The 26216-nt window shown below is 39.3% G+C and overlaps 1 protein-coding gene across 2 annotated transcripts in view; it reads right to left on the reverse strand.

The window, feature by feature from the left end:
* The window catches only part of LOC144804633 (uncharacterized), a 303027-nt gene that overhangs the window by 29349 nt on the left and 247462 nt on the right, over positions 1-26216 (reverse strand). The window contains exons 11-13 of one of the 2 annotated variants that reach the window (XM_078671921.1): positions 18414-18512; positions 7856-7987; positions 3575-3685 (exon numbers count right to left, since the gene is read on the reverse strand). In XM_078671921.1, the coding sequence (XP_078528047.1) occupies positions 3575-3685; positions 7856-7987; positions 18414-18512 (342 nt within the window). The remainder of the gene's footprint in view (positions 1-3574; positions 3686-7855; positions 7988-18413; positions 18513-26216) is intronic. The other variant, XM_078671922.1, reaches the window with a different exon arrangement.

Consider the following 26216-nt stretch of genomic DNA (forward strand, 5'->3'; position numbering starts at 1 on the left):
TCACAAACTGTGCTCCTAAAGTACTACTGCAAAACAGTAGTAAGTCTAGCACTATTCATGACCAACCACTGATACTGGAACAATCAATCATATACGATTAAACGTACTCGTGGAAAGAATAGTTTTAGTTAACATTCTTTTAATAATATACTGAATTGGTTTGATCATAATATATATGATATACGTCATCTTAAGTAGTCTATAATGATTTCAGCATACTATCTAAGTCAGTATGCTATCAAAGCACAAAATGAATCTGGTAGGTATGCCACATCTTATTAAATCTCTTTCTGCAGTGGGGCAGGTTGAGTTTATGGTAGATGCCAGTCATCAAACGCAATAAGGATTGGGAGACAGCAGACAATTCCCTGCTAACAAGTAGCTCAAGACTATTTGGCACTGTTCTATGAGAAGTCCACCTGAGCAATGTTTGGTCTAATGTGAACCTCCCACATATTGCTTCTACTACATTAATTGGCTTAGTAGAGTGGTTTACCTCTCCCTTCCTAGAGATTCTCTCCATTTCTCGGTTTTCAAAGTGATGAAGGTAGGGCAACTAAATGGCCATAGGGCTCCTAAGATAAACAATGCTTACTTATCTTAAGGGTTAAAGAATTTCCAAGTGTTTTTGCTTCAGTTTTTCATTGAAGGACACTTTCCTGGTTCAACCTGGATGACTTACCACTGTGGAGTTCAGAAACAGGTTTTAATTGATTTGGGTTTGTATGTACAAAAGAGAGGAACTGAGCAGTAAGGGCATCTCAGATGCACAATCCTATTTTCTCCACAATACTGGTGGCAATGGCAAGTGTAAATATATCCAACAAGAGAGTGCACTTATCGACACCTGCTGCCAAAGAACAGGGCCTGGTTGTCAATGTTGACCTTGATTAGAGTGTATTTACTGTAGAAATAATTTGCAGCCCACAAGTTATTCCACTTTAGGATATAAAACCCCAGTCACAATTAAGGAAGAACACATCTCAATTTCTAGCATTATCTGGAATATTTTCTCTCTTGCAAACCTTTCAAGGGACAAAGAAGTCAGTTCAGAGAGTGAAAAAGAACAGATGTAGATGAAAATGCTGACTTTTTGCTGGTAGCACTATGGCAAAAACAAATAAGGCAATATAAATAACTGCAGATGGGGCAAATATGAGAAATGAAAGAGAAACCCTCACTTACAGATCCAGCCTACTACAGTAGATATGTGACAAAACTGGCTGCCTGAGATATACAGTCCATGAGAGAACATATCTGAAGGGTGTCTTAATAGTTCCTATGGGAATGCTATACGAAAAACTGAGCCTATTATTAGCATTAACTTGCTGTTGGCATTAACTGGTTGAAATTGCTAGCATGTACGGAGAACACTGTTAATGGTCAGCGTGCCACCCTCTTCGAGCTATAAATAGTGTTACCTAAGTGTAGTAAACTACAAGTAGTTATAAAATATGTAAAAAAAATCAATGTTAAGCTGAGACACGTTACTTCTGTGTACACCATACGATTACCTCATTACCACATGAAATGCAGAAAAGGACTGTTATCTCAGGCCGTGCAAGTGTTTCTGCCATTTGATAAACCGGCTACTAAAACAGGAGACAGTGTACACAACGTGACCAAACTTTCTTGCACTCCTTGAACCTTTTTCGCTAATTAGTTGAGACCATTGTGTCTCCTGGAGGCATCCAACAACTGGGGGCTCCAGATGTCGAGATGTTGATATTAAAAGTCATCAGTGTACACCCCCAGCAAATGAATGTAACTCTAAAGGTGCCATATTAAAACAATATAAAATAATGATGATATTAATGAGGATGTTATTGCCAGGCTGGCTTATTAGGGTGAGACAGTTACAACATTTGGATCATCTAGAAGAAGATCTCAAGAGTGTTCTTAACTGATTCCAACATACCAGTGGGCTGCTAGATACAAGAAAGGTATTACTGGATTGAACCTTTTCAAGCTGACATATGGAGTGAATGTGAAGTGATAATAAAAATGTGTTCCTCGGTGTCCAACTTGTGTATCCTCTTTTTGAACTGTCAGACTTACTTTTTAACATAGAATATGGTAAGTTATACCTGATATTCATCCATTTAATTAATCAGTGTTTCTGTGCAAATCTCATGAATATTTACTATTCCACCATTCTGGACCAAAATGGTTAAGGATTGTTTAATGTGATTGGAGTGGACATCAGAGTAACCAAAATTTCAGTGGCATGTGAAGTAACTAAATAGACACTATGGACCATATGTATCATAGTTCCGTTTTGCGAATTCCAAATAGCGATTTTTAAGGAATCGCTATTTAGAATTCGCAAAACGGTATGTATGTACAAAATCGCTTTTTTATAGCGATTCCTTACCATTCCTAATTTGCGATTAGGAAATTGCTAATGGCAAATTACCCATTCATTTCTATGGGCCAGGAGGCCCATAGGTATGAAGGGGCAATTTGCGATGAGCAAATTGCTAATCACAAATTAGGAATTTTTTCAAGGGTGCAGGGGTGTCTCAAGAACACCCTGCTGCACCCTTGAAAATGACATTTGGGGGCATATGGTGCACATACATGCCCTAAGGGCATGTATGAGCGTCATATGGCACCTTTGGTTTTTTTGAAAAAAGCTTTTTTAAAAGAATTCGCAACTTACCACCAACTAGAAGTTGGTGGTAATTTGCGAATCTTTATGGGCATTTTTTGAATATTTTTTCTTTGATACATTGCATTTAAGGAATCGCAAAATTTGCGATTCCTTAAGTGCAATCGCAAAATAAGGAATAGCAAATTTTGCGATTCCTTATTTTGCATCAAACATGTTACATACATACCATTTTGCTTGATACATATGGCCCTATGTAACCTCCAGTGACGTCAAAGAGTTGCTATTTGCCTTTACCTCTGAATTGCTGTTGAATGGATAAATGAGTGGTAAGGAGCAGATTAAGCAGAATCATTAGAGTCCTGGTTACTTTTTAGTCTTTCAGATCCAGGCCACAGTTGGCACATGTTGTTATGAATGTGCCAGGGCAATATGGGCAGGACAGGGGTCTAGTTAAAATGGTGCATCTAGTACCGGGAATCACTCTGACTACTCATCTATTTTCACCATTAAGTACTAATCAGTAGTTACGTAGATATTAGAAGACCTGTGTCAAAGAAGTCTACAAAGCAGCAGACAGTTTATCAGTTTTTATTAGTTACTAGTACCCAAACATATCACATAGGAACATAAATACAGGATAGTTATGCTAAAAATAACCTAGCTTTTGAGTATTCCAGTCGCTGTTTGCAAATGTGTTGTATTTAAAACAGTTTGTTGAAAAACTAAAATTAAAAAAAAAAATTGTTTCAAATAAATTTTTCTGACATGAGAGTCTTCTGTGCACTATCATAAAATGTTACTTGAGTAACAATCTGACTTGCCAAAAAAAAGACAGTGATGTAGAGGAACTGTAATTTAGGTTAGTGGAGGAGCTTGCCAGGCCACTGTTTAAAAAAAAAAAACGTTTTTTTGTCCAGAATATTACAAATGTTTTAATTGAAAAGAACAATTGTTTCTCACCTTGATTACAGGTTGGTCCTGTGTACCCGTAATAACAAACGCATATGCCGTATGAGCAATAGCCATTTAGGCAGCTGTAGAAGTTGCAGGGTGGAGAAGACGTGGCCAAAACTAGGGAAACAATGTAAAGTGCATAAACTTTCTCATAAGAAACATATGTTGATATTAACATTTGTGTGAAGTATGTATAGAGAGAGAGGAACAAGAAAGAACCGAAAGAAACATCTGAAGTATATTGTTGGGAAAGCAGAGATGAAAATGAAAATGCTGAGTAGAACCCTTGCATTTGGGATGTCTCTAAAACAATGTCTGGCTATATAACAATACACAAGTTCAGCCAGCTTGTTTTAACGCCTCATTCTATATAATATATGATAGTGCAGCACAGAGTAGGGCTTGTGGGAATCCACAAAGGCAGAGCCCACATGTCACTGAGTCAGTTATTTGTGATCATTTTGTGTACCTTTCTCTTACTGCAGGTTGGTCTAAGTTCCTCTTGGGATAGCCTTTTAATATTTTCTTCCTCTGAAACCTAACAGGCGAGTGAATTTTCCTCTCCACTGCCTTGTTTTCTTCTCTATAAGGCAACACTGATTGGAACTCGCTCCTCTGAGGTCACCTCTAAGTTCAGGATATAACATATACCCGCTAATCTAATTATATTCGATGGAGAGAAAAAAATTACACTGATGTTTAAAACCTTTGTTGAAATATTTTATAAGTAAGTAATAACTATGTACTATTTATAAATATGTTTTTACATTAAATTACATTATTTCATATGCTTAACTACTTTAAACAATTTAATACGATTTAACATAATTTCCTTTGTGGGTTTCTTTAAAGTCCCTACCTCCATTACTTTGTATGGGATGGTGTTGGAGTGCCAGTGGTTGGCCAGATCTAGTGCTAAAATTAGTACTGTTTTTTAATAGTAACTCACACCTGGAGGACCTGATTCACAAACTTCACTTTGAAGTACTTATGTATTACTACACAATGCTACTCACAAACTGTACTTCTAAAGTACTACTCAAAGCAGAAGTAAGCTCAGCACTGCGCAGGATCAACCACTGATTCCTAAGCAATAAACCATTCACAATCATACTCCTAGATGGAATAGTTCTAGTTAACATTCTTTTTCTAAGATACTGCATTGGTTTGATCATAGTCCAGGTAAATGTTTGTCATGCTAAATTGTCTTTGGACTGTAGTGATTTCTAAGTACAGTATAAATCAGTATCTTACAAAACCATAAACTGGGGCTGGTAGGTATGCCAAATCTAATTAATCGCTTTCTTCAGGATTAGGTACAGGTAATTACCCCGGCAGCAGCTTGTAGCTTGGTAGCCAACTTGCGGAACTGTATTTAATAACACTGAGGTATTGTCACAAAATCATGCTATTGTTGCTGCTAAAACCTGTGAGTAGTTGGTCGCTGGGACCTGAGATATGTGCAAAACATCTCCAAGAACCTGAGATGAAATATGGTTTCTCAAAATTGTGCTTGTACTGAATCTTCATACCACGTGCGTGTCTGTTGACAAGGAACACTCCACTGTGCCCTTTTATAGAGGTCACAGCAACCTCATCTTCCATTGTGTCTCACTTACATATTGGAGGAAGTATGTGAATTTGACACCATTGAACGGAGGCCCATTGTCAGTTCATAATTTGCTTGGAACAGCACATGCTCCTAACATTTAAAGAAGGGATGGGGTGGCATCGCTGAAACAACTGTGTACAGTTGTATGAGAAGTTCACCTTCAAAAATGCATTGTCTAATCTGACCCTCTCACAGATTGCTTCTTTTACATTAATTGGCTTGGAAGAGTGGTTTTCAAAGTGATGAAGGTAGGGCATCTGAGTGGCTATCTTTCTTGTAACCAATCCCCCTGCCCTAGAGGCACAGCTGCAGATACTTCTAGGGTACCTACAATAAACCATGCTTACGGGACTTACGCCTTGCATAATTTCCATTTGCTTTTTTCTACAATTTGGTATTGAAGGACACTTTGCTGTTTGACCCTGGATCATTTACCACTATGTGTATCACAAACATTTTAAAATTGTTTGAGGTGTGTGTGTACAACAGAGTGGTACTGGGCAACTAGGGCATTTCAGTTGCATGTTCCACTTTTCTCCACATTACTGGTGGCAGTGGCAAATGTAAATATATTCAATAAGAGAATTCACATATGATCATGTGCTGCCAAAAAAAACCAAATAATTTTCAATGTTGGCCTTGGGCAATGTATTTACTAAATAAATAATTTTGCAGCCCACAAGTTATTCCACTTTAGGTTATAAAAACCCTGGTCACAATCAAGGAAGATTGTGACCAGGGTTGTGGGAATGTGTAGCATAATCTGGAATATTTCCTCTCCTGTAAATCATTGACTGGTAGCAATATGGTAATAACAAATATGGCAATACAAATAGCTGCAGGTTGTGCAATTGTGGGAAATTCAACATACATATTCATTTGTAGACCCAGCCTACTACATTAGATATCGATGAGAACCTTCTAACTGTGACAAAACTAGAAGCCTGATATGTGCAGTCCACTAGGGAACATATCTGTAGGGTGTGCTAGCATTTATGGATTACACTGTTAATGGTCAGCCTGCCACCCATCATGTGTAAGCCAAGTTTACATGTTATTCATGTGGACACCATATGATTACCTCATTCATTGCATACATTCAGAACATGAAGCTATGTTTGTGTTATCTCAGGCTTGTCAAGTGTTTCTGCCATTTTATAAACCAGCTATCAAAACAGAATAGGGTGCACACAATGTGGATAAACTGTCTTGGCTATTTTGTCTAATTAGTTGAGATAATTATGGCTTCTGAAGGTATCCAATAGTTGAAGGCTCCAGAAGCCAAGATGCTGATATTAGTGCACACCCGGCCAATGAATATAACACTCTGGAGGTGTCATATCAGTACAATATAAAATAAGTATGAGAATAATAAGGTAGTCAGCTTTTTATTATGTTATTATGAGGCAGGCTTATTAGGGGGAGATAGTTACCAAACAACACTGGAAGAAGAGCTCTGGAGTGTTCCTAAACCCTTTCAGTATAAAAGTGGGCTGCTCTATGCAACTCAGTTATCACGGGATTTCACTTTATTAAGGTCGCATATGGAGTTGAATGATGTTAATAGCATGTCTTCCTCTGTGTCCTACTTGTGTATCCTCTTTTTGAACAGCCAGATATATTTATTAACCAATAATATGGTAAGTAATAACTGATATTCATCCATCTAATCAGTGTTTCTATGTGAACCTCATGAATATATATTATACAAATATTTACTATACCACTATTCAGGACCAAAATGTTTATGGATCCTTTGATGTGATGGGAATTAAGCTATTTCATTAATAAGTGTTTTACCTGTGTGATTTTATGGCTGTTAGTGGCCGAATAACAAATCTCTGAAACTGGAAAAAAAAAGCTTCGCAAAAAGGACATCAGAGACACTATGTCCTCTCCAGTGGCTTCAGAGGGTTGCTCTATGCCTTTTCTTTAGCTCCACAGAAACCTCCGAATAGCTGCTGAATAGCTACGTGAGTGGCCTTGATTACAAATAGCAGAGTAAACAGAATCATCTGTGTCCTGGAAACTTTTTAATCTTGCTGATCTAGGCCACAGACACCACATGTTGCAATGACTGTGCCAGAGCAATATGGGCAGGACAGGGTGTAGTGATGTAACTGAGGGAGGTAAGTGCGGAAACAATAGGTTTAATGTCTCCACAGCTTCCAGGAAACACAATAACTGTCCCCCAGTATTCAAACATACACATTCCATCACCATGACAGTGACAGCATAGAGATACAACTACGAGAATAGACTACTCCACAGGGGTCTCAGTTGAAGTGGTGCATCTAGAGTAGCTAATGCCTGGCAGCACTCTGAATGCTTATTTGTGTTTATCAATAAATATTCGTCTGTAGTTATATTGCCTTAGAAGACCTGGTCAAAGACGTCTACAAATCTGCAGAAAGTTCATTAGCTTTTATTCGTTACTAATACCCAAACATATAAAGGAACATACATCCATTGCAATGATCTGTAACAAAGGGCACTTACACCAAAATTAAACTAACTTCCGACTTTTCTAGTTCTAGTGTAGGAAGGTTTGGGATTTAAAACAGTGTGTACATCTGATGGCCCACTGTTAAAAATACAAGCTTGAAAACCTTTGTCTGTGATCTGCAATTAATCTTTTGGTTGTGTGGGCTTTCTGTCTACCCATCCTCTCTCACCTTCATTACAGGTTGGTCCTGTGAAGCCGTTGTAACAAAAGCATTTGCCAAGAAAACAATAGCCATTATAGCAGTTGTACCAGAAGCAGGTATTTGTAGACGGGATGCTTGATGGAGTAGTAGTGGTAATACCTGGAAAATTGACATAAGGGAAAGTGCAGGAGTTAAGTGGAGATATGAAATGATGTGAAATTCACAACTTCTATGTATTTTATTTGGAATTATAATATACAACTAGTGCAGGCACTCCTCCCTGCTAGCAAATCCCAGCAGCTGACTAGGTGTAGAACTCCACAGATGAACACAATAATGCTCCAACATACATTTATACTTAGCACAAGCTAAACACATAATGAAAATATACTACATATTCCACATACCAAAATGAAGAAAAAACTAAATATGATGCTGGAAAAATTAAGTAACTTCAAAATATAATTTCTCAAGGCGTGCTTTCCATTTTGGATTTGTAAAACGTTTTGAACATTTGAACACGGCAAGATGGTATTTTGACATCTCTATCAAGATCCAAACCCAATCATTATTTACTACCAATGAATGTTCTTTCACCTTAACGTCTTGAACTGGCAAAGAAACGTATTTTCACATTATCGAATTAAACCATTTTTTCGTATTCTAATCCAATCTCCAACACGCAGTTTAGTGATACTCTTCTGTAAATTAGCATCACAGTCCTGCTTTCTCAGATCCACCTCTCTTTCCAGCTTGACAACATACTTATCACCACAATTCATTTGTATTCTATTCAGCTTTGAGCTGGAATTCATCTTCTTTACAACACACATGATTTAACTCCATTATAACAAGAGGATTAAATATAATAGCTAACAAAACATCCCTCAAAACGTGTTTCCACATCACCTTAATTATCTCCCCTAATTGTAACTGATTTTTCGAAACTCCCTCATCCCGTTCCACCAGTCCATTCCTCCTAGGATGGTGCAAAGAGGGCCTAATATGCTTGATCCTTTGAGAATCTAAAAATGTTGCCATTTCTATTGAAGTGTTTTGTGTACCATTACCTGTTACCAACTCAAATTGAAGCCTTCTCTTTTAAACCCTTCATTAAAAAAATTAGTAACAACATTAGCATCAATATTGTTAACAATCATGATCTCTGGCCATTAAGACATGTAATCAATCAAAAAGGCTTATTTGGGCATAATAACTAACATGATCTCAAAATCTGATTCATTCCTTGCAATAACCGGAGACAGATGACAACTTGAAACTCATCACTTTTAGGATACAAAAATATGAATCATATTCTTCTCTTTCCACAGCTTTGTCAACTAGAGGCCACCAAACTGTCTTGCCTAATTCTATGTTTCATATCCCTAGACCTATATGGTCTTCATGAGCAAGATTAAGCACACTGCTTCACAATGACATTGGTGCCACTGGTAAATTAGCACATCATAACAACTTATTAGAGTAACTCAACTCTTGAGCAATTTGAGGAAAAGGTTGAATATCAGGAAACATTATTTGGAACCTAACAATAGTGCAGAACGTTAGCAGTGGTCAAAATATTTTGCACATCCCATAAAAAAGCCTGATTAGTATGTCATCACAAATGTTAAATACCCCCCCCCCCCTCCATAAGTAAATCAAGTGCTTCTGACAGTGTGCGTCACCCTGATACCTATAGGGTGTGGCATATGTTGTTACTCCAAGATGAGTATGCGTTGTGATGGTATGCATTTTAATGACTGCGTTGTAATGACATGCGTTGTAATGGATCTTGCGTTGTAAAAGTTTCGTTGTAATGGTAGTGCGTTGTAAAAGTTGCGTTGTAGAGGTTGTTTCCCTCCATGGTATCGCCAAGGAGGGTGCATGAAAGCATTGATGCATCACTTTTCATAAAAGTCAAAAAGTGTATAACATATTGGTATAAGGGACATATTCGCATTGGAGGAGATTTCAAATGTATTCAACGAGTGGGTGGGACTGCTGTAGTTTAAACAAACATCAGAATAGGCCAAAATCAGCTCAGGTTTTGGCTAATTATTTACGAGATTTTACACTAATTGATCCCTGAAGAGCGGACTACCCGGCCAAACGGGAATATATCTGTTTCTCAAAACATTTTAACTCTGCTTCACGTATTGACTATTTTTATATCTTATTATTGGCAAAAGGTGTGGTCTGGTATTTTGTCTACCCCCTTTTCAGATCACTCAGTCCGATGCGTCGATCTTAAAATATGTGACTCCTGTATAGTAAGGCCACGCTGGTTTTCAACAAATCATTACCACTCTACACTTTTGTCGCTAGCTTGCATATTTGCACATGGAAACTCAGATTTTTATGAAATTCTCTATGAATTCCTGCTGCTATTGCTCTCTAGTATTTTTTATTAGTTATCACTTATCCATCCTGCTGCTGCTGTATTTATGTTTTCTTATTCCGCATACTTGCACTTTAGCCAGGGGCTATGTCCAATGTCTTGAATATTTAAATCTTCAAAATCGAGCTGCTATCTCTTCTATCTTCATGTCTTGTGCAATGAATGGCGGGTCCCCTCAGATCGCACTTTACATTTTTGCCGCTCGCTTGCATATTTGCACATTGAACCTTAGATTCTTCATGATTTTTTCCATGAATATTTGTTACTTTTATTCTTCATTGTTATATATTAGTATTACTTATCAGTTTTTTATGTAGTCGTTGATGTTTGCATATTTTCCAATTCTGCACTCGCGCACTTTAATTGAGGGCTACGTTCAATATCTAGAACATCAATGACATGGTGAAATTTATTTCATTAAATGTTAATGGGTTGAATAACGTCCGTAAGAGGAACGCTATTGAATGCTGGTTAAAAAATCTAATACCTGATGTCATCTATTTGCAGGAAACCCATCACAAAGATCAGGCAGAGTCAGCTAAACTCTTTAAAAACTGGACGGGCTATAACATATCTGCTCCTGCAGGGTTGGCCCAGAGAGGAGTTTCTATTCTAATAGGAAGACATGTAGGTTTTATCCTTGAAGGGATCCTAGAGGCAGATGGGTAGTCGCACACGGTAAATTAAATAATGTTAACATTATCCTTGCCTCAATTTACGCACCTATTTTGGACGACCCGCAACCTATTTTACAGGTTAAGCAGGCATTAACCGGCCTTTCTGGACCAATAATTTGGGGGGTGATTTTAACCTATTACAAAACCCTCGATTGGACTCTTCCAAGAAAGACCGTCGACAGAATAAACCCCAAGACTCATTAGCTGTTCAAAGCTGCAAGATAGATCTTGACGTTATTGACCATTGGCGCAATATGAATCCCACCAAGCGTGAGTACACATGCCATTCAGCAAAATACAATTCTGCGTCAAGGCTGGATTTTTTCTTGTCCTCCCACGATCTAGAATTATATAATTACAATTACCTACCCAATGCCTTTTCGGATCATGCGGCTCTTTGCATGGAGGTCAAACTGGGGAATTATGAAGCAAGATCTATAAAATTGATGGTTTCTTAATAAACTCAACCTCCTTGATCAACAATGGTGCACTGATATTAATGAAAAGATCGAGCTATTTTTTTCACACAATCGAGGTACAGCTCCTTTAAACATAACCTGGGATGCATTTAAAGCTACTATATGTGGAATAATCACATCTAAAGAGATCCCCAAGCTTAAGGCAAAAAGGGAGGAGAAAATCAAACTTCAAACTGAACTGTCCCAGGCTACCCAAGAGCATTATAGGGTTAGATCCTAGATTTCCAGCCACAATCTCCTCGAGGCGAAGCGTAAGATGAAGGAATTTTATTATGAACTAGGTGAGACAAATAGTAATTTTCAGGCACAAAAAATCTATGAGGAGAGTGAGTACACAGGAAAGCTTCTGGCCTGGCAATCTAAAGAAAAGCAGGCTCGTAACAGAATAGATCAGGTAACTGACTCCATCACTAAAAATCAAGTTAAGACCACCACCGATATTGGCGAGCTGTTTTTAAAACACTACGAGGGGATATATCAAGCATCTGCGGGGACCACACCTGAATCTATCACAGATTTTCTTCAGCCATTGGAAATACGTAAAATGGATGCTGAGGGCAAGAACTACCTCAAACAGGATTTCACATTATCAGAACTAGATGAAGTGATAAAGTCTTTCCCCAATGGCAAAGCCAATGGCGAGGATGGTCTTCCCATTGAATTCTTAAAAAAATTTGGGGGAATATTGCGTAAAGAATTCTTGGAATTAATTAATAATTTACTTCAAGGAGGTCCCCCACCAGACTCTTTTCACACAGCGGTGGTGGTTAGTATTTTAAAAAAGGGAAAGGACAAGGAAAATATAAATTCTTACCGACCGATTAGCCTTCTGAACACAGATTATAAAATTTGTACTTAACTTTTAGCAAACCGATTAAATAAACTAGTAGGATCACTAATAGCTTATGATCAGTGCGGTTTTATTGCAGGCAGGCATCTCCATTCCAATACTACATTTTTACTGGAGGCGATAGACTATTTTAAAACTAACAAGGTGAAGGCTCAAATTTGGTTTTTAGATGCGGACAAAGCCTTCGATCTAGTCTCCTGGGATTGTCTGTTCGCAGTTTTACATAGTTTTAATTTCCCGAATGCTTTTATCTCTCTTTTACGACACTTGTACACGAATTCTAGGGCACAAATTATCATCAATAATACCAACATTGGGTCCTGTGAGGTCACTAGAGGCACACGACAAGGTTGCCCCTTGTCCCCAATTTTATTTGCACTATTTATTGAACCCCTAGCGATCGCCATTAGGAATATCAAAGCTGTCACCGCCCCAATTTTAGGAATGACAAATATAAAACTTTATGCGGATGATATTGCCCTTTTTTTAGACTCTAAACCTTCAAGTCAATTGAAGATCCTAAAAATCTTCTCTGACTTTCAAAAACTAGGGGGTTATAAAATTAATGTAAACAAAACAGAAATTATCCTACTTAACTGCACTACAGACACTTTAGCACCTGAATTCAGGCAGATATACAACACGGGTCCAAAGAGATATCTTGGTATATTTATATCGGATAGCCTAGACGATCTTTACTTCTTAAACTTTCTACCTCTATCAAAAAAGGTGGGTTCACTTTTAGATTGTTGGAATCTACTACCCCTGTCTCTTATAGGGCGGGCATCGCTAATTCGAATGTCGGTATTACCCCTTTTTAATTTCCTCTTTAGTGCGATTCCCTGCGCAATCCAGGCCTCATATTTTAAAAAAGTAGAAGCTCTGATTTCTTCTTTCCTATGGGCAACAAAATCCCCTAGACTTGCACTGAGCACTTTATATTTATCCTCCACACAAGGAGGGTTGTCCCTCCCAAACATTAAAGAATATTATTTTGCGTCTTTTACGCATTCTAGTCATAGGTTTTTTTTTTCTCCAGATTGCCACGAGACAGACAATTTTTTTATGAAAAGGATGTTGTTGGAATCCGGTTAGAACCACGAAAGACCCAAAAAAAGTACGATATAAAACTTTGCAGTGGATTTTTAAGGTCAAAACTCAGTTCTCAAAATTTTATGATTTACCCAATGTAAGTAATATGACGAATTTAATGAATTTTAGCCTGGGAGAAGCAGGTTGTATGGACAAAAATATAATAACTCTTTGGAAGCAAAATGGTTTTGAAAAAATTGAAGACTTCCTACTGGGAAATAGGTGGAAATCTTGGGATGAGATTTACAGCCAGTTAATTCACTCGCATACAATTCTGAACTGGTCATTCATTACGATAAGTCCAAAACTTAGGGAACTCAATATAGGAAATTTATCCCACAAAGAAAATATTTCCACTACCCTTAATAATAAAACACAAAAGAAAATGAGTATTTGGATCAAAATATTAATAGAAAGTAAGGAACAGGACTTTTACAGCAAGATAATTGAGCGATGGAAAAAAAAGAGAAGATATTATAATTAATCAACAGGTTTGGGACAAAATAAACAAATTCAATAAAACCATCTTTCGAGGAGCAAACTTTAAACGTATGCAATTCTACAATAAATGGTTAATATACAGAACCCCGTCCTTTCTACATGATATCTTCCCCCTCGTAGCCGACAAATGCTTTCGATGTAAAGAAAAAGGCACTTGGAAACACATTATCTGGGAGTGTCCAAAAATCCAGGTTTTATGGAAGGAAATAGAAAAATATCTTTCAATCGTCCTTAAAACAGATATTATATTCAACGACCTAATTCCCCTCATAGGCTGCTCTCCTTTCCACACCCAATATGACGAGCCCCTCTTTATAGCTTCCCTAATAGCTAAATCCCTTATATTACAGTCCTGGAGAACAGATTCTGTCCCATCCTTCCAGGCATGGAAGGTAAAATTACAGCGAATCCAGGGTAGGGAGAAAAAATATGCCCTTAGATCAGGGGCTCTCAAAAAATATGATAAATATTGGAGTGTGTTTGATGTTTAGATCTCTCCTGTTATTACTTAACTTTATTTATGCTTTATTGAAAATATTTATTAGTCTATTACGACGGTTCTACCTCCGCACGCTGCACTTTAGAACTTAGCTTTGGAATATTAAATGTGAAAACATTTATTATATATGTATGCTATGTATTCTTTCAATTCTAAACAAAATCTTTTGGTTATTCGAACCAGTTTACTAATTGTCTGCTCTTATACAACCTTGCACTTTATAATTTAAATGTTAAAACGACAATTTGTATGAATGTTTTTCAGAATTTTCCTTCCTCGTACTGTGTTAATTGGATTTCTATTGTATTGTATTGCTATATTTGAACTCTCAATAAAAAAAAATTAAAAAAAATAAAAATCATTACTGACACAAGAGGGTTGGATTGTGACTATGCACAGTGGATTTGTAGAGATTTGGTAGTGTAATACTACCACCAGAGCTTTTTCTTATATTTGGGGAGCATGCAAATAATTTATTAAGAGGGAGGTCATATCTTACATTGCTCAGAGAAATAGAGCTAGGTGTGAGATAATTCTGGCTCTGCAATCTGAGCTGTAGCAGGCACGCTGCTTAGATACCAGGGCAAATGCAAATGTAAACAAGGAAGGCTTGGGTCCTGTCCTCACCAGACTGAACCACCCAAATATTGAAATCTCAGAAAGGTGTCAAGGGAGGTTTATTTTAAATATTCACAATAAACCTGAGACCACTAATTCTGAAGTTGTTTAGCATTTATTCTGCTTAGTTTTGATAATTCAAAAAGACATTCATAAATCAATTGGACATGTAGTTTAAAAGGAAACACCACATTAATAAATCACACAATTGCAACACATTTGTACATGCAAAGGCATCTAAGAATAGTTTGGTCGAGGCCAGCCAGCGGCTTGGTGAATATTTCCTCTCTGAGGATGTAGTGAACCAGCGTATCTGTTTTCAAAAACTCTACAAATAGAATGGGCATACTGGCCACCTTCAGACATGGTCATTAAAAAAGAATCAAGATTTAAGCACCATTAAAGAGATCTGGGATTGGACTCTAAATTGTATTGCTTCTGATTCCGGCCAGCTAGGCAAGATGTTTGTGAACTAGTGTGACCAGCTCTATATTGCAAACCTTCACCTCATGCAATTGAGACCTTTCTTCAATCCATTGTACTCCCTTGTCTCGAAAATGATATACAGGTAAAGATTGAAGCCCCATTACACTGGAGGAAATTTTAGAAGCAATAAAGATGCTTCCATGTGCTAAAGCTTATGGCAGTGATGGCATACCAATGATATTCTATCAAACCTTTCCTCAACAGATCGTTGATCTTTTGGTAGTTCTATTTAATGATCTTTTAAACGGGCCAAGATGCCTGTGGAATTTACCGAGGCAGTTATTGTTAGCTTTCTTAACACCTTCGCTGCGGCGGCAATTCCGCCGCAGCGCTAGGGGGGAGGGGGGCTGCGCGGCGCTCCCATGCTCCTGATGGAACCGCTCTGTCACGAGCCTCGGGCGCGCTGTGATTATGACGGAGCGGTTCCATCATGGCCCCGCCTGCTCATAGAACGCGCCGCGCAGGCGCAAAATCAGCCATGCTGTTGACGGAACCGCTCCGTCACCAGCACAGCGCGACCGAGGCTGGTGATGGAGCGGTTCCGTCACCAGCATGGAAAAGGTTAAGAAAGATAAGGCGGCAAAGCAACCTGGGTCTTATCGCCCAGTAAGTCTTTTGCATTCTGATTATAAACTATTTGCCAAGATAATCACATTAGGACTGCCCTCTTTGCCAATAGTACATCAACAGCAAAAAGTGCTTTTGCCAGGAGAACTTTATCAACCAATACAAACTTTTAATACAAGCAATGGACTATTATTCTAATAACAATGATGAAGCAGTTATAATTACGTTAGACGCCGAAGAAGCATTCGGCCATGCGCAGTGGGACAGCCTATTTATGATCCTCTGGCGTTTTGGCATTCCCTCCATCATGGTCAAACTATTGAGGAATTATTTCCATTTCTCGGGCACGAGGTAAGTGTGTCCAATGTCACCAGTACTGTTTGCTCTTTTTGTCGAACCTTTATTGGTGGCCTTGAGGCAGGAGCGGGAGATTCGGCCACCACTGCCAGATGCTTCCAACTTGAAGTTATTTGCAGACGACATCATTCTATATTCTGCTGGAAATAGATGAAACATAAACCAAGCCTTTCTTAGAATTCAATCGTTTCGGAGATCGGAGGGTGTAAGATCCATCAGGCCAAGTCAGAGGTGCTTCTTTTCCATTGCCCCGCTACAATTCTCTACAAGTTTCCTGCCGATAAAAGCGGCGATGATGAATCGCCCTTTCTTGATAATATGGCTTCTAGTCCCCATTTCCGTGCTTGACCGCCCTATCCGTTAGGCCAAATACTCTCCCTTATATTATACCCTGTATTGCATTAGCTTAATGTATTCGTCCGTGTCCGCTAGTTGCTTTAGGTGCGGGCACATTTGCGTTAACCCTGATTTGCAAGGGGCACTATTAGGCCCCCCCCATTGATAGTTCTTTAACCCCTTGACCATGGTGCAAATTCCGCTGTAATGCTAGGGAAATGAGTGTGCGGGGTTCGGACGGCCGCCATGACGCACGACGGCTCCTGGCCAATACGCGCACACAAGGGGTAAACACTATGTCAACAATTAATTTTTTACATCAGGTCACTATTAGCAAAATCATTGATTCTAAAGAGATGGAAATCAGCGGACTCACCATGGTTTGAGCTCTGCGTTGACAAAATGAATCAAGTTAGGAAACATCAGAAACTCTATGCTCAAAGGGATGGCGCATTTAAAACTGAAGCAATTTGGACCCGGTTTTAGGGAAGAGGAAATCAAGCAGAGCAACAATCAAGGTGGGGGCAGCAAATAGATTTGCTTTTTAGAGTTTGTACACCTTTGACTAATCACGTATTTGTATCGAATAACTTTATTTAATTCTGCTTGTATAGATGTATCGTTGGTATCCTGAGTATCAAAATAAAGATGTAAAAAATAAAACTAATGTGGTGCAAAATGGAGAAGTATGTCTAATGGGGAATTAAAAAAAAAAGTGTGTTCTGTTCAGGATTTCTTGTTTCACCACCACTCCACGATGGTACAGAAATGGATTTTCTGGTGCTTGGGAGGTGAGCTTCCACATAAGGTAGTAACAAGTAGAGACACGACCAGCTCTCGAGACAGAACTCAGGCCAAACTTTGAGTGTGCGTGAAAAAGACCATCAGCGCTAGCTAGCCGCACTGGTGGCGTTTGCCAAATTCACCAGCTGTGTCTCCACATAGAGGATGCATTGACCTATGCCTGACTCCTGCACTCTTTCTCCCTGCCATGGACCTGTAGGTAATACTGCAAATTTACACAACAACTAGGGTAGAGCAGCATCTCATTGGATGCCTATTTTGTTTGCCAATGCTTGAGTGTTGGGATCACGCGTCAAGGCAAATTGAAATGTTTTCGTTGCATTGAGAATAGGACAATGGAAATGAAGAAACAATCACCTCCAAATGTGTGCAAGCAAACTGTTCACAAGTTCGATTATTAGTGCAAAAAGTGCAGCCACTTGTGCAATAATGCATTGCACTGGGAATGCTCAACCGGATCCAGTATTCCCTCGTGCGCTCGTCCCAATTCAAGAAACATGACTAGGGAGATTTAGAGAGGAGAGGAACTGAAGAAGTAGAGGACTGAGATTTGTGATGGGTGTGCACAGAAGATGATTGAGATGCTGGAGTCCCTTCTGATACCTGCCTTGAGACAGGAGAGGATGCCAGGGAAATAGAGGCTACACGTGATATATCTGATGTGTGTGTTTGTTAAGGTAACGGTACTAGAGGTTTTATTTTGCCACAGAAATGACACTTTCTATAGGAATCACTGAGGCACACAGCTACATACTACATTCAAAGAACAGATGCTCCACAACTGTGGCAGGGAACAGATTGTGCAGAAGCACCATGTCAGTGATGCAAACCAACCCAGATCAGTTTTTTGTGCAAAGGTTTGATAAGCTTCTTTTCATTACATTCACTGTGAATCTGTCTCACTCATGCATTCCTTCTCACCTTCATTACAGGTTGGTCCTTGGAATCCATAGTAACACATGCAGGTGTCATTCGAAGTGCAAGAGCCATAAATGCAAGTACTTGCATTGCAAGATGCCACTGGAGAAGAGAACAACACATTCAATAGAAATAAGGGAAAAAACATAACCATTCATGTAAATAAACTTAAGGCATTTATTTGCTCAAAGTTTCATAGCGCTGTTTAGATGAGTTCCCTGGGCCTTAATCAGTTGAAGAAGCCCTTCCCTCAAACAACTGCCAAATCTGGGGGTTATTTTTCCCCTTCCTAGTCTGGAAAGAGAGTTACTCCTGCCATGGCTAGAGTAAATGTGACCGTTTCAAGTGTGGGAAGGGGGCAGAATGAAGCCTAGAAATGCCCAGAAGCATATATAACTTCCATGGGAAACCACCTTTTGGAACGCCCAGATCCCAACCAAGACAGTGATTTATTACTGCAACTTTCTCAGCAGTTGTTGCGGAAATCTCTCCAGTACAACATGCATTTATGCCTGCCGGAAATGGCTTTGTGGATACCAGGCAGGCATAAAAAGGTACACTCAGTTGTGAAGCAAATTACCTTTCTGAATAGGGTGTTGTTGGGATTGAAAAGTATCTTGCATGCTGATCGTCATGCACCCCTGCCCTGAGTGCCCCCGCTGGATCGGTGAGACTATTTCTTTTTTTAATCAAGCCAAACATGGATCATGTGTGTGCGCCATGTAATAGGCGTGTCTCATGGACTGCAGTCTTGTTGGATAAAGAGAAGCACTCAGAGACCTATTCTCATGGTGTTGAAAGACTACTGCCTTTATCAGGACTTCAGTGGTAAGTCACCGATGTTGCCAGCATACCGTGTAGTGATCAGTAGAGGTGAACATGCCTTGTGAACTGTGTCATTGGAGTGTCGCCTACAGGCCCATTTCTGTAAAGTTGTGCTGCTGTGAGATTAATCCACCCATGGCCCCATTATCAACTAGTGTGACAAAAGAGCCAGGAATCAGAACAGAGATATCCTCCAGGAACAAACAGAGAGCACAAATGATAATGACATCCTCACATGTGGGACCAGCCACTGCAGAGTGGCTAGCAACATTAGGAAAGCCATCCACAAAAATTGGCCCATTATGACGTCTGGATCTTTAAAATGGCCAAAGCCCAGAATTGCCCACAAAAGGCGGAAAAACATCAGAGATCTCTTCTAACTTACACTGCCCCCTAAAAAGAAAGAGAAAACAAATACAATGTTCACAACATGGGGCCTACCGCCTGTAGAAGGACGTTACCCCTGCGGGTAATGTGAAGTGTGCCATTGGACAAAAGTAGCAAAAACCCTCATACAGAGCGATAACTTTGAGTGGACTCTAAAACAACATACAAATTGCAACACTACACATACCATATACATGATCATATGTTCATGCAACCTAAGATACATAGGCATGGCTTGCCACTAAGTCAAAACACAGATTGGAGAACAGCATAGAAATATCAGATGCAAGAAAGCCACCCCAAGGCTCTTGAATGGGTGATTCTGGAAAGAATGAATGACACAGAGAGAGATGCTTAATGCATTCTCTTTCAAAAAGAACAAAGATGGGTCTACAGTCTAAAAACCATTGATATAGGATTAAATGACAATGTCCCCTGGTTAGCAATTGGTCAGTAATAATTATATTATGTATTATCAATTATATGTATTAATAATATGTATGCATTTATATATGAATGAGCCATCAAGACTAGTAACCTGTGAGTTTGGAGGCATCATCCCTAGAGCTTCTACTACCAGTAAAGCATGACCATATGCTGACACCAGCGACTTCCGCTCTTGCGTCCACAAGCAAATACTCACACGCATACCATTGCATCATAAACCTGAGAGACATAAGTCAACCCTATAGCATTCCTCAGAGCATGTTCATGAATCTCTACTCTTGAGATTAAGCTTTAAATTACATATGTGATTCCCATCACCCTGAAACAAGATTTCTATGGTTCACCACCTTTAACAATGGGTGACCGTATGTTGACCCCGGATACACTTGCCCTATTCCTTTTCTGCTCTTGACTTTACAAACATATACATGACATGCCTAAATATAAGAAAGACAAGTTAACCCGATAGCACTTTTTCAAATGTGCCAATGAATCTCTTCTATTCTGTACAAGAATAATCCCAATATTTGAACTGATTTGCCCCAATAGATTTGAGACATAGGGTGTATGATATGTTTTTTTTAGAGTTTCACATAGCACAACCTTGACCCGAAGATATCAGTTATCAGTGTGCTTTACATGAGCAACAGTTTCGTTACAGATGGGCACATTCACTTTTGTTAGGTGCAGGGAGATTAAGTGACTTGCCCAGAATCACAGGAAGTTGAGAGTCCATGTCGAGACTTGAACCCTGATTCCCCGCTTCGAGGTTGACCACTCTAGCCGTAAGGATACATCCTCTCCCCTAACATGCCAGCAAATATTCTGCATTTACCTCCTCATTATATCTGCAATATAAGGGCAAAAGAGAGTTGCCAGGACATTTCCAGCACATGTGCACCTGACACAGCTCACTTGTAGCAGGAGTCTTTCTTTTTGTCCTTTCATGAAAGTTCCTTTTTTTTAAACTTCCAGAAGTTAATCACATTATGGTAACTTCAGCAACAGTTTCCTCTTAACAAAAAAACCTCTGAGAGCTCATTTGTATAAACAGAAATGTTTCTCACTTGTAACTTTCCCTTCAGACAAGGGTTTTCAGTAGTTCACCCATAGTTTCATCCACAGGAGCCTGCAGCAACCTAATCTCAAACGCCTCTTCTCAATTATTCAACTAAGGTCACAGAGCAAGCTATAAAAACTGTGGGGCATATTATCAAAGGGGTTTATCTCCGCTTTTTTGGCTTTAAAAGCCAAGAAAACGGAGATAAAATTATCTCCCTATTACCTAGCTGTCGCTAACACCAGTTAGCGACAGCTAGTAGGAGATAGCGACCATCTTGGGCCCCACTTTGCATGTCAGTGATATTTATCACTAATGACATGCAAAGTGGGCGTGCCAAGATGTTAGTGACTGGAAACAGTCGCTAACATCGCTATCTCCTATTACCAACTTTTGGAGATATTCGCGCTAAGCGCAAATATCTCCAAAAACTAACACCTGCCCTGAGCAGTTCTTAGCCATGTTATCCAATGGGAGGTGGATAACATGGCTAAGAGCATTAGCTCGGTAATGCATGAATATCGCTGACTTTTCAGCGATATTCATGCATTGCGGCCGTTTTTTATCGCATTTGCGATAAACCTTGATAATAGCAAGGTTTATCTACGATAATTTCTGACGATGCTTAGCGTTAAAAAATTCATTGCTAAGCATCGTTAGCGATAAATATCACTTAACGTTGGTAATATGCCCCTGTGTCTCTCACCTTCAACACTCTAGATGCATGCAAGAGCACTGTGCAGGATGATTTAAAGTTCCCCCTGGCTGTATCTATCTTTCACTAATGCATAGTGCACAGGGATTTCCGGAAGGCTAGGGCATGCGCCAAAGCCAGGCAGAAACCCCCGTTCTAGCCAGGGCAAGGGAGTTACACACTGAAGATAACCCCTGCTCACCCCCTTGGTAGCCTGGCACGAGCAGTCAGGCTTATCCCAGAGGCAATGTGTAAAGCGTTTGCCCAACACACACACACAGCGGTGACACACTAGACACACTACAAAAGAGACTCCACACAAGGTTATATGAAAATAGCCTTTGTAGTATGTAAAACACATTAGAATCACAATCACAGATATATACACTGTGCCAACTGGCACCAGGTCATAATTTACAGGGTACTATGTACAAGACAGCGCCCGTCCGGTCGCTGCCAGAACTATCAGACGAATACAATTAGCAGCACAACCAGTCATGAATGTAAAACAGCCCGAAGTAAAAGTATAACGGCCAGTAGGTACTGGTGAAATAGTGAACCCAGCAATTATACCTCATTAGGCATAAATCCCATTAGCATGAGTACCTTAGGCTTAAACACATTAGATCAGGCATTGAATGCAAGCATCATAGTATGACATTAGGCAACAGCATAAGCATCAATGAAACATCATTAGGCATAGAAATAAATTAGGCATGACCATCAGCAAAATAGTGCACACATAATAGTCACATCCCTGGAAATGAGAGTAAACATCACCTTAGGTCAAATTTCAAATTTCAAATTTCAAATGCTTTATTCGGCATGTAAAATATAACCATATACCATACAAAAGAAATACAGATAATACATTATAAACCTTGATCGATTACCATACTAAGACAAGGGCATGAACTAAATCTCCGCAAAGTTAGATAAATAGAATCATTTTTAGGGAACAGAGTTACGGTGTTTCGCTCAAGACACTTTACAAAAAGTTAACTACATTATTACATTATTTCCTTTAAATAAAGTGACGAAGTGCGTAATCCCAAAGTTTGTCAAGTAGGATTAGAATAGCCCATATTTCATTTAAGGATATAGTTTCTGATTAAATTTGTGTTAAAATTATTAATAATATATGATAATTTTATCTAAGTAAAATAGTCAATTAATTTAAAATACAAGATAAAACCAGTACAAACAGCAATATACAAATTATTAAAATGACAGAGAACATGTTAATCTAGATCATAGAATGATCGATTTTCTGCTGGAGACATTTTAAAATATAAATAGCTACATGGAAACATACATCTGTGCTATTCAAATCGAACATTAACTGCAAGGCTTCTTTAGTAGTTCTTTTGTTGTGTTTTAAAAACAAGGACTTTAGGTACATTTTCCCGTGAGGAATATAAAATTTACAGAAAAGCATAAAATGGCAACAGCTCTGTTTTGATATCCCGTCGCATGGGCAGGGCAAGGTGCTACTCCTTCCAATATGGGGGAAGGACACTGAATGGTGCACGATGCCTAGTCTCATCCGGGTCAGTACGAAACAGTGTGAACTTCTGGTGAAAGTTATCAAATATTGTTGGAGGCCTTCTGTGATATTGTGTTCGTTATAAAAAATGTATGTGGGTTGACTTGCATATCTGGTGGCCCTAACCGCCTTTGCATTTTCGAGGAACAGATCTTTAAGCTCTTTTTTTGAAACCAGGACGCCCAGTTCTGGATTCTTAAATGGGTCGTGGTCAAAGACTGACTTGAACCAAAACCGAATATGCCTAAACCAGGGGATTCGCATATGGTGTTCTAACTTTAAACAATCCTTGATTACGGTTTGTGTAAATTCTGTTTCTGCTTTAGACCAGATGGATCTCCATAGGGAAAGGGGACGTAATGCGGCCAAATCTCCGATGTAAGCTAGACCTACTTCCCTATGTTTGATCTCTATGGAAGCAGATGCCGGGGTACGTAATAAGCGATTAAGGAAATGATTTTCCTGATGTTGAAGCAGCTTACAACTATTGGTGGTTTGTCCCCACACGCCGGCCCTGTACAGTGCAGATGACAAACACCTCACAATGTAGATGTGGATCATTTCTTTTATTCTGCGGTTCCCCAGTTTAGTTGCAAATCTAAAGATACTGTTGGTGTTCCTCAACAATTTTAGTTGTACAGACTCCTGTTCGCTAGTCCAACCCCCGTCCCCAGAAAAAGTTATCCCTAAGTAACAGAATTTCTTGACGGGTTCTAGCCTCTCATTATCTAAAAAGAAGGTCCTATTTTGCTTGAGCTTTTTCCCACATGCCATTGTAAACGTTTTGCCCTTATTAATTACCAATTTCCGTTTGACTATGAAAGCAGAAAAGTTGTCAATGAGATGTTGCAGACCGTTTTGGGTACGCGATAAAAGTACCGCGTCGTCTGCATAAAGCAGAATTGGGATGGGCTTACCATCAATACATGGTGCGTCCACAGCAGTAGTTCTAAGAATCATATCTATCTCATTGATGAACAATGAAAACAGAAGTGGTGCTAGGACGCATCCTTGCCTTATGCCTCTGTTACCTTTAAAATACGGGGTGCATTCGCCGGCCGTCCCATAACGTACCTTGCATGTTAGTATTTCATGTAATCTAGCTAGAAAGTATATGATTTCTTTAGGTGCTCCCATATCTATTAAAACGGGCCATAAGAGTGCGTGTTCGACCAAATCAAAAGCAGAACTGAGATCGGCAAAACATAAAAAAAGGCTTTCTTCCTTAACTGTTGTGTATTTATTAATGATGAGGTCAAGGTTGACGCATTGCTCCATCGTACCAATCCCCTCCTGAATCCATACTGTACTGGTGATAAAATGGATTCCTCTTCTGCCCAGGTTTCCAGTCTGGCCAGGAGGACCCTGCTTAGTACTTTAATAGAAGAATCGAGGAGGGAGATAGGTCTGTAGTTGCATGCCTCAGCCCTAGAACCCTTCTTAAAGAGTGGTACAATGATTGATTGGCCCCATGTCTGAGGAAGTTCAAATTCAATGGCAGCATTGAAAAAGCGTGTAAGGATGGGTGCCCATAGATATTTCTCATGTTTATATAAATTTATGGGTACGCCATCCGGTCCAGGGGCCTTGCCACCACTGCTCTTCTCAAGTCCTGCCTCGACCTCGTTCAGGGAAATAGCTAACGCGATGGTCGGCCATTGGCCAGAAGTATCTGGTAACAAATCATCTGAATTAAAAACCTTAGAGAGATGTTCTATCAATCTGTACAACTAACATTAGAAGTTACTGCAGTATAGTGTCGTTCTTTAGAAAAGGGCAATTAATTGTCTCCCATAATAATTTACTGTTTTTTAAAGTTGCCGCCATATCTAAATTTTCACATGCCTCATCTTGTAGTTGTTTTTTCCTTATTGCTAGCCTGGTTTTATAAACATGCCGCTTTTCCCTAATTTGTTCCGGGTCTCTTGGTTTGATTGACATCACGTGTTTTAATGAGGATAAAGCCTCTATACAGTCTTTATCAAACCAACCAGATTGATTGGCTCTATGTTTACGATTCTTGCCAGTCAACAGGCCCTCTACAGTAGCGTGGATCTTATTGATCATGGGTAGCATAGTTACCGGGTTATGCTCATCTTTGAGGCAATAGCTTATTTCCGCTCCACATTTATCTTTTATTTCCGCTAATAGTTTATAAGGTTTAATTTTGGCCCACTTAATTCTGGGGCTGTTTGGTCTAGAGGCCATAAATTCTTTTGTTGGCTTACTATATATTTGGGTTTTGGGACCCCAGCCGAGTAAAATTAGTGAGATACTGTTGTGATCACTCACAGCTTGCTCCTCTATCCATAGGTCACGGTACGCAGTACCACTCGATAATAAAATATGATCAATGTTGGAGTTAAAGTTCCTGCCCTTAAATGTTGGACATCTAATATCTCCCCTCTTTTTGGAGCAGTCCAAAAGTTCTAGATCTAATTTGGCAACCAAGCTATTCAAAGCCAACCCATATTTATCATGTGAGAAATGATTTTGAGTTTGTGTACTTCTATTCTCTATGTCGTAAGTGGTACCGGAGGTCCCCTTTTGGGCATCTGCACAAGCTTGCAGGTTAAAATCCCCTGCCCAAAGAATAACAGGGCAATCTCTGTAGTTGGTGAGAAGATTGTCTATTGCTGTTTCTATTTCCTGTACAATAGAATCTCTATTTGCATGAAAGATATTGTTATAAAAGTTAACAATCATTAGGTCATTGGTTTGCTGGTGTTCCAGGCAAATTATTAAAGCATGGGGGCCAACATCTATGTGTTTACCTAGTTTAAATTCTGTGAGCCCCGTAGAGATCAGGGTCAATAAGCCACCCTTTGCCCTACCCGCAACCGGATC

The sequence above is a fragment of the Lissotriton helveticus genome, chromosome 1_2, assembly GCF_964261635.1.
Source record: "Lissotriton helveticus chromosome 1_2, aLisHel1.1, whole genome shotgun sequence".
NCBI classification, from domain to species: domain Eukaryota; kingdom Metazoa; phylum Chordata; class Amphibia; order Caudata; family Salamandridae; genus Lissotriton; species Lissotriton helveticus.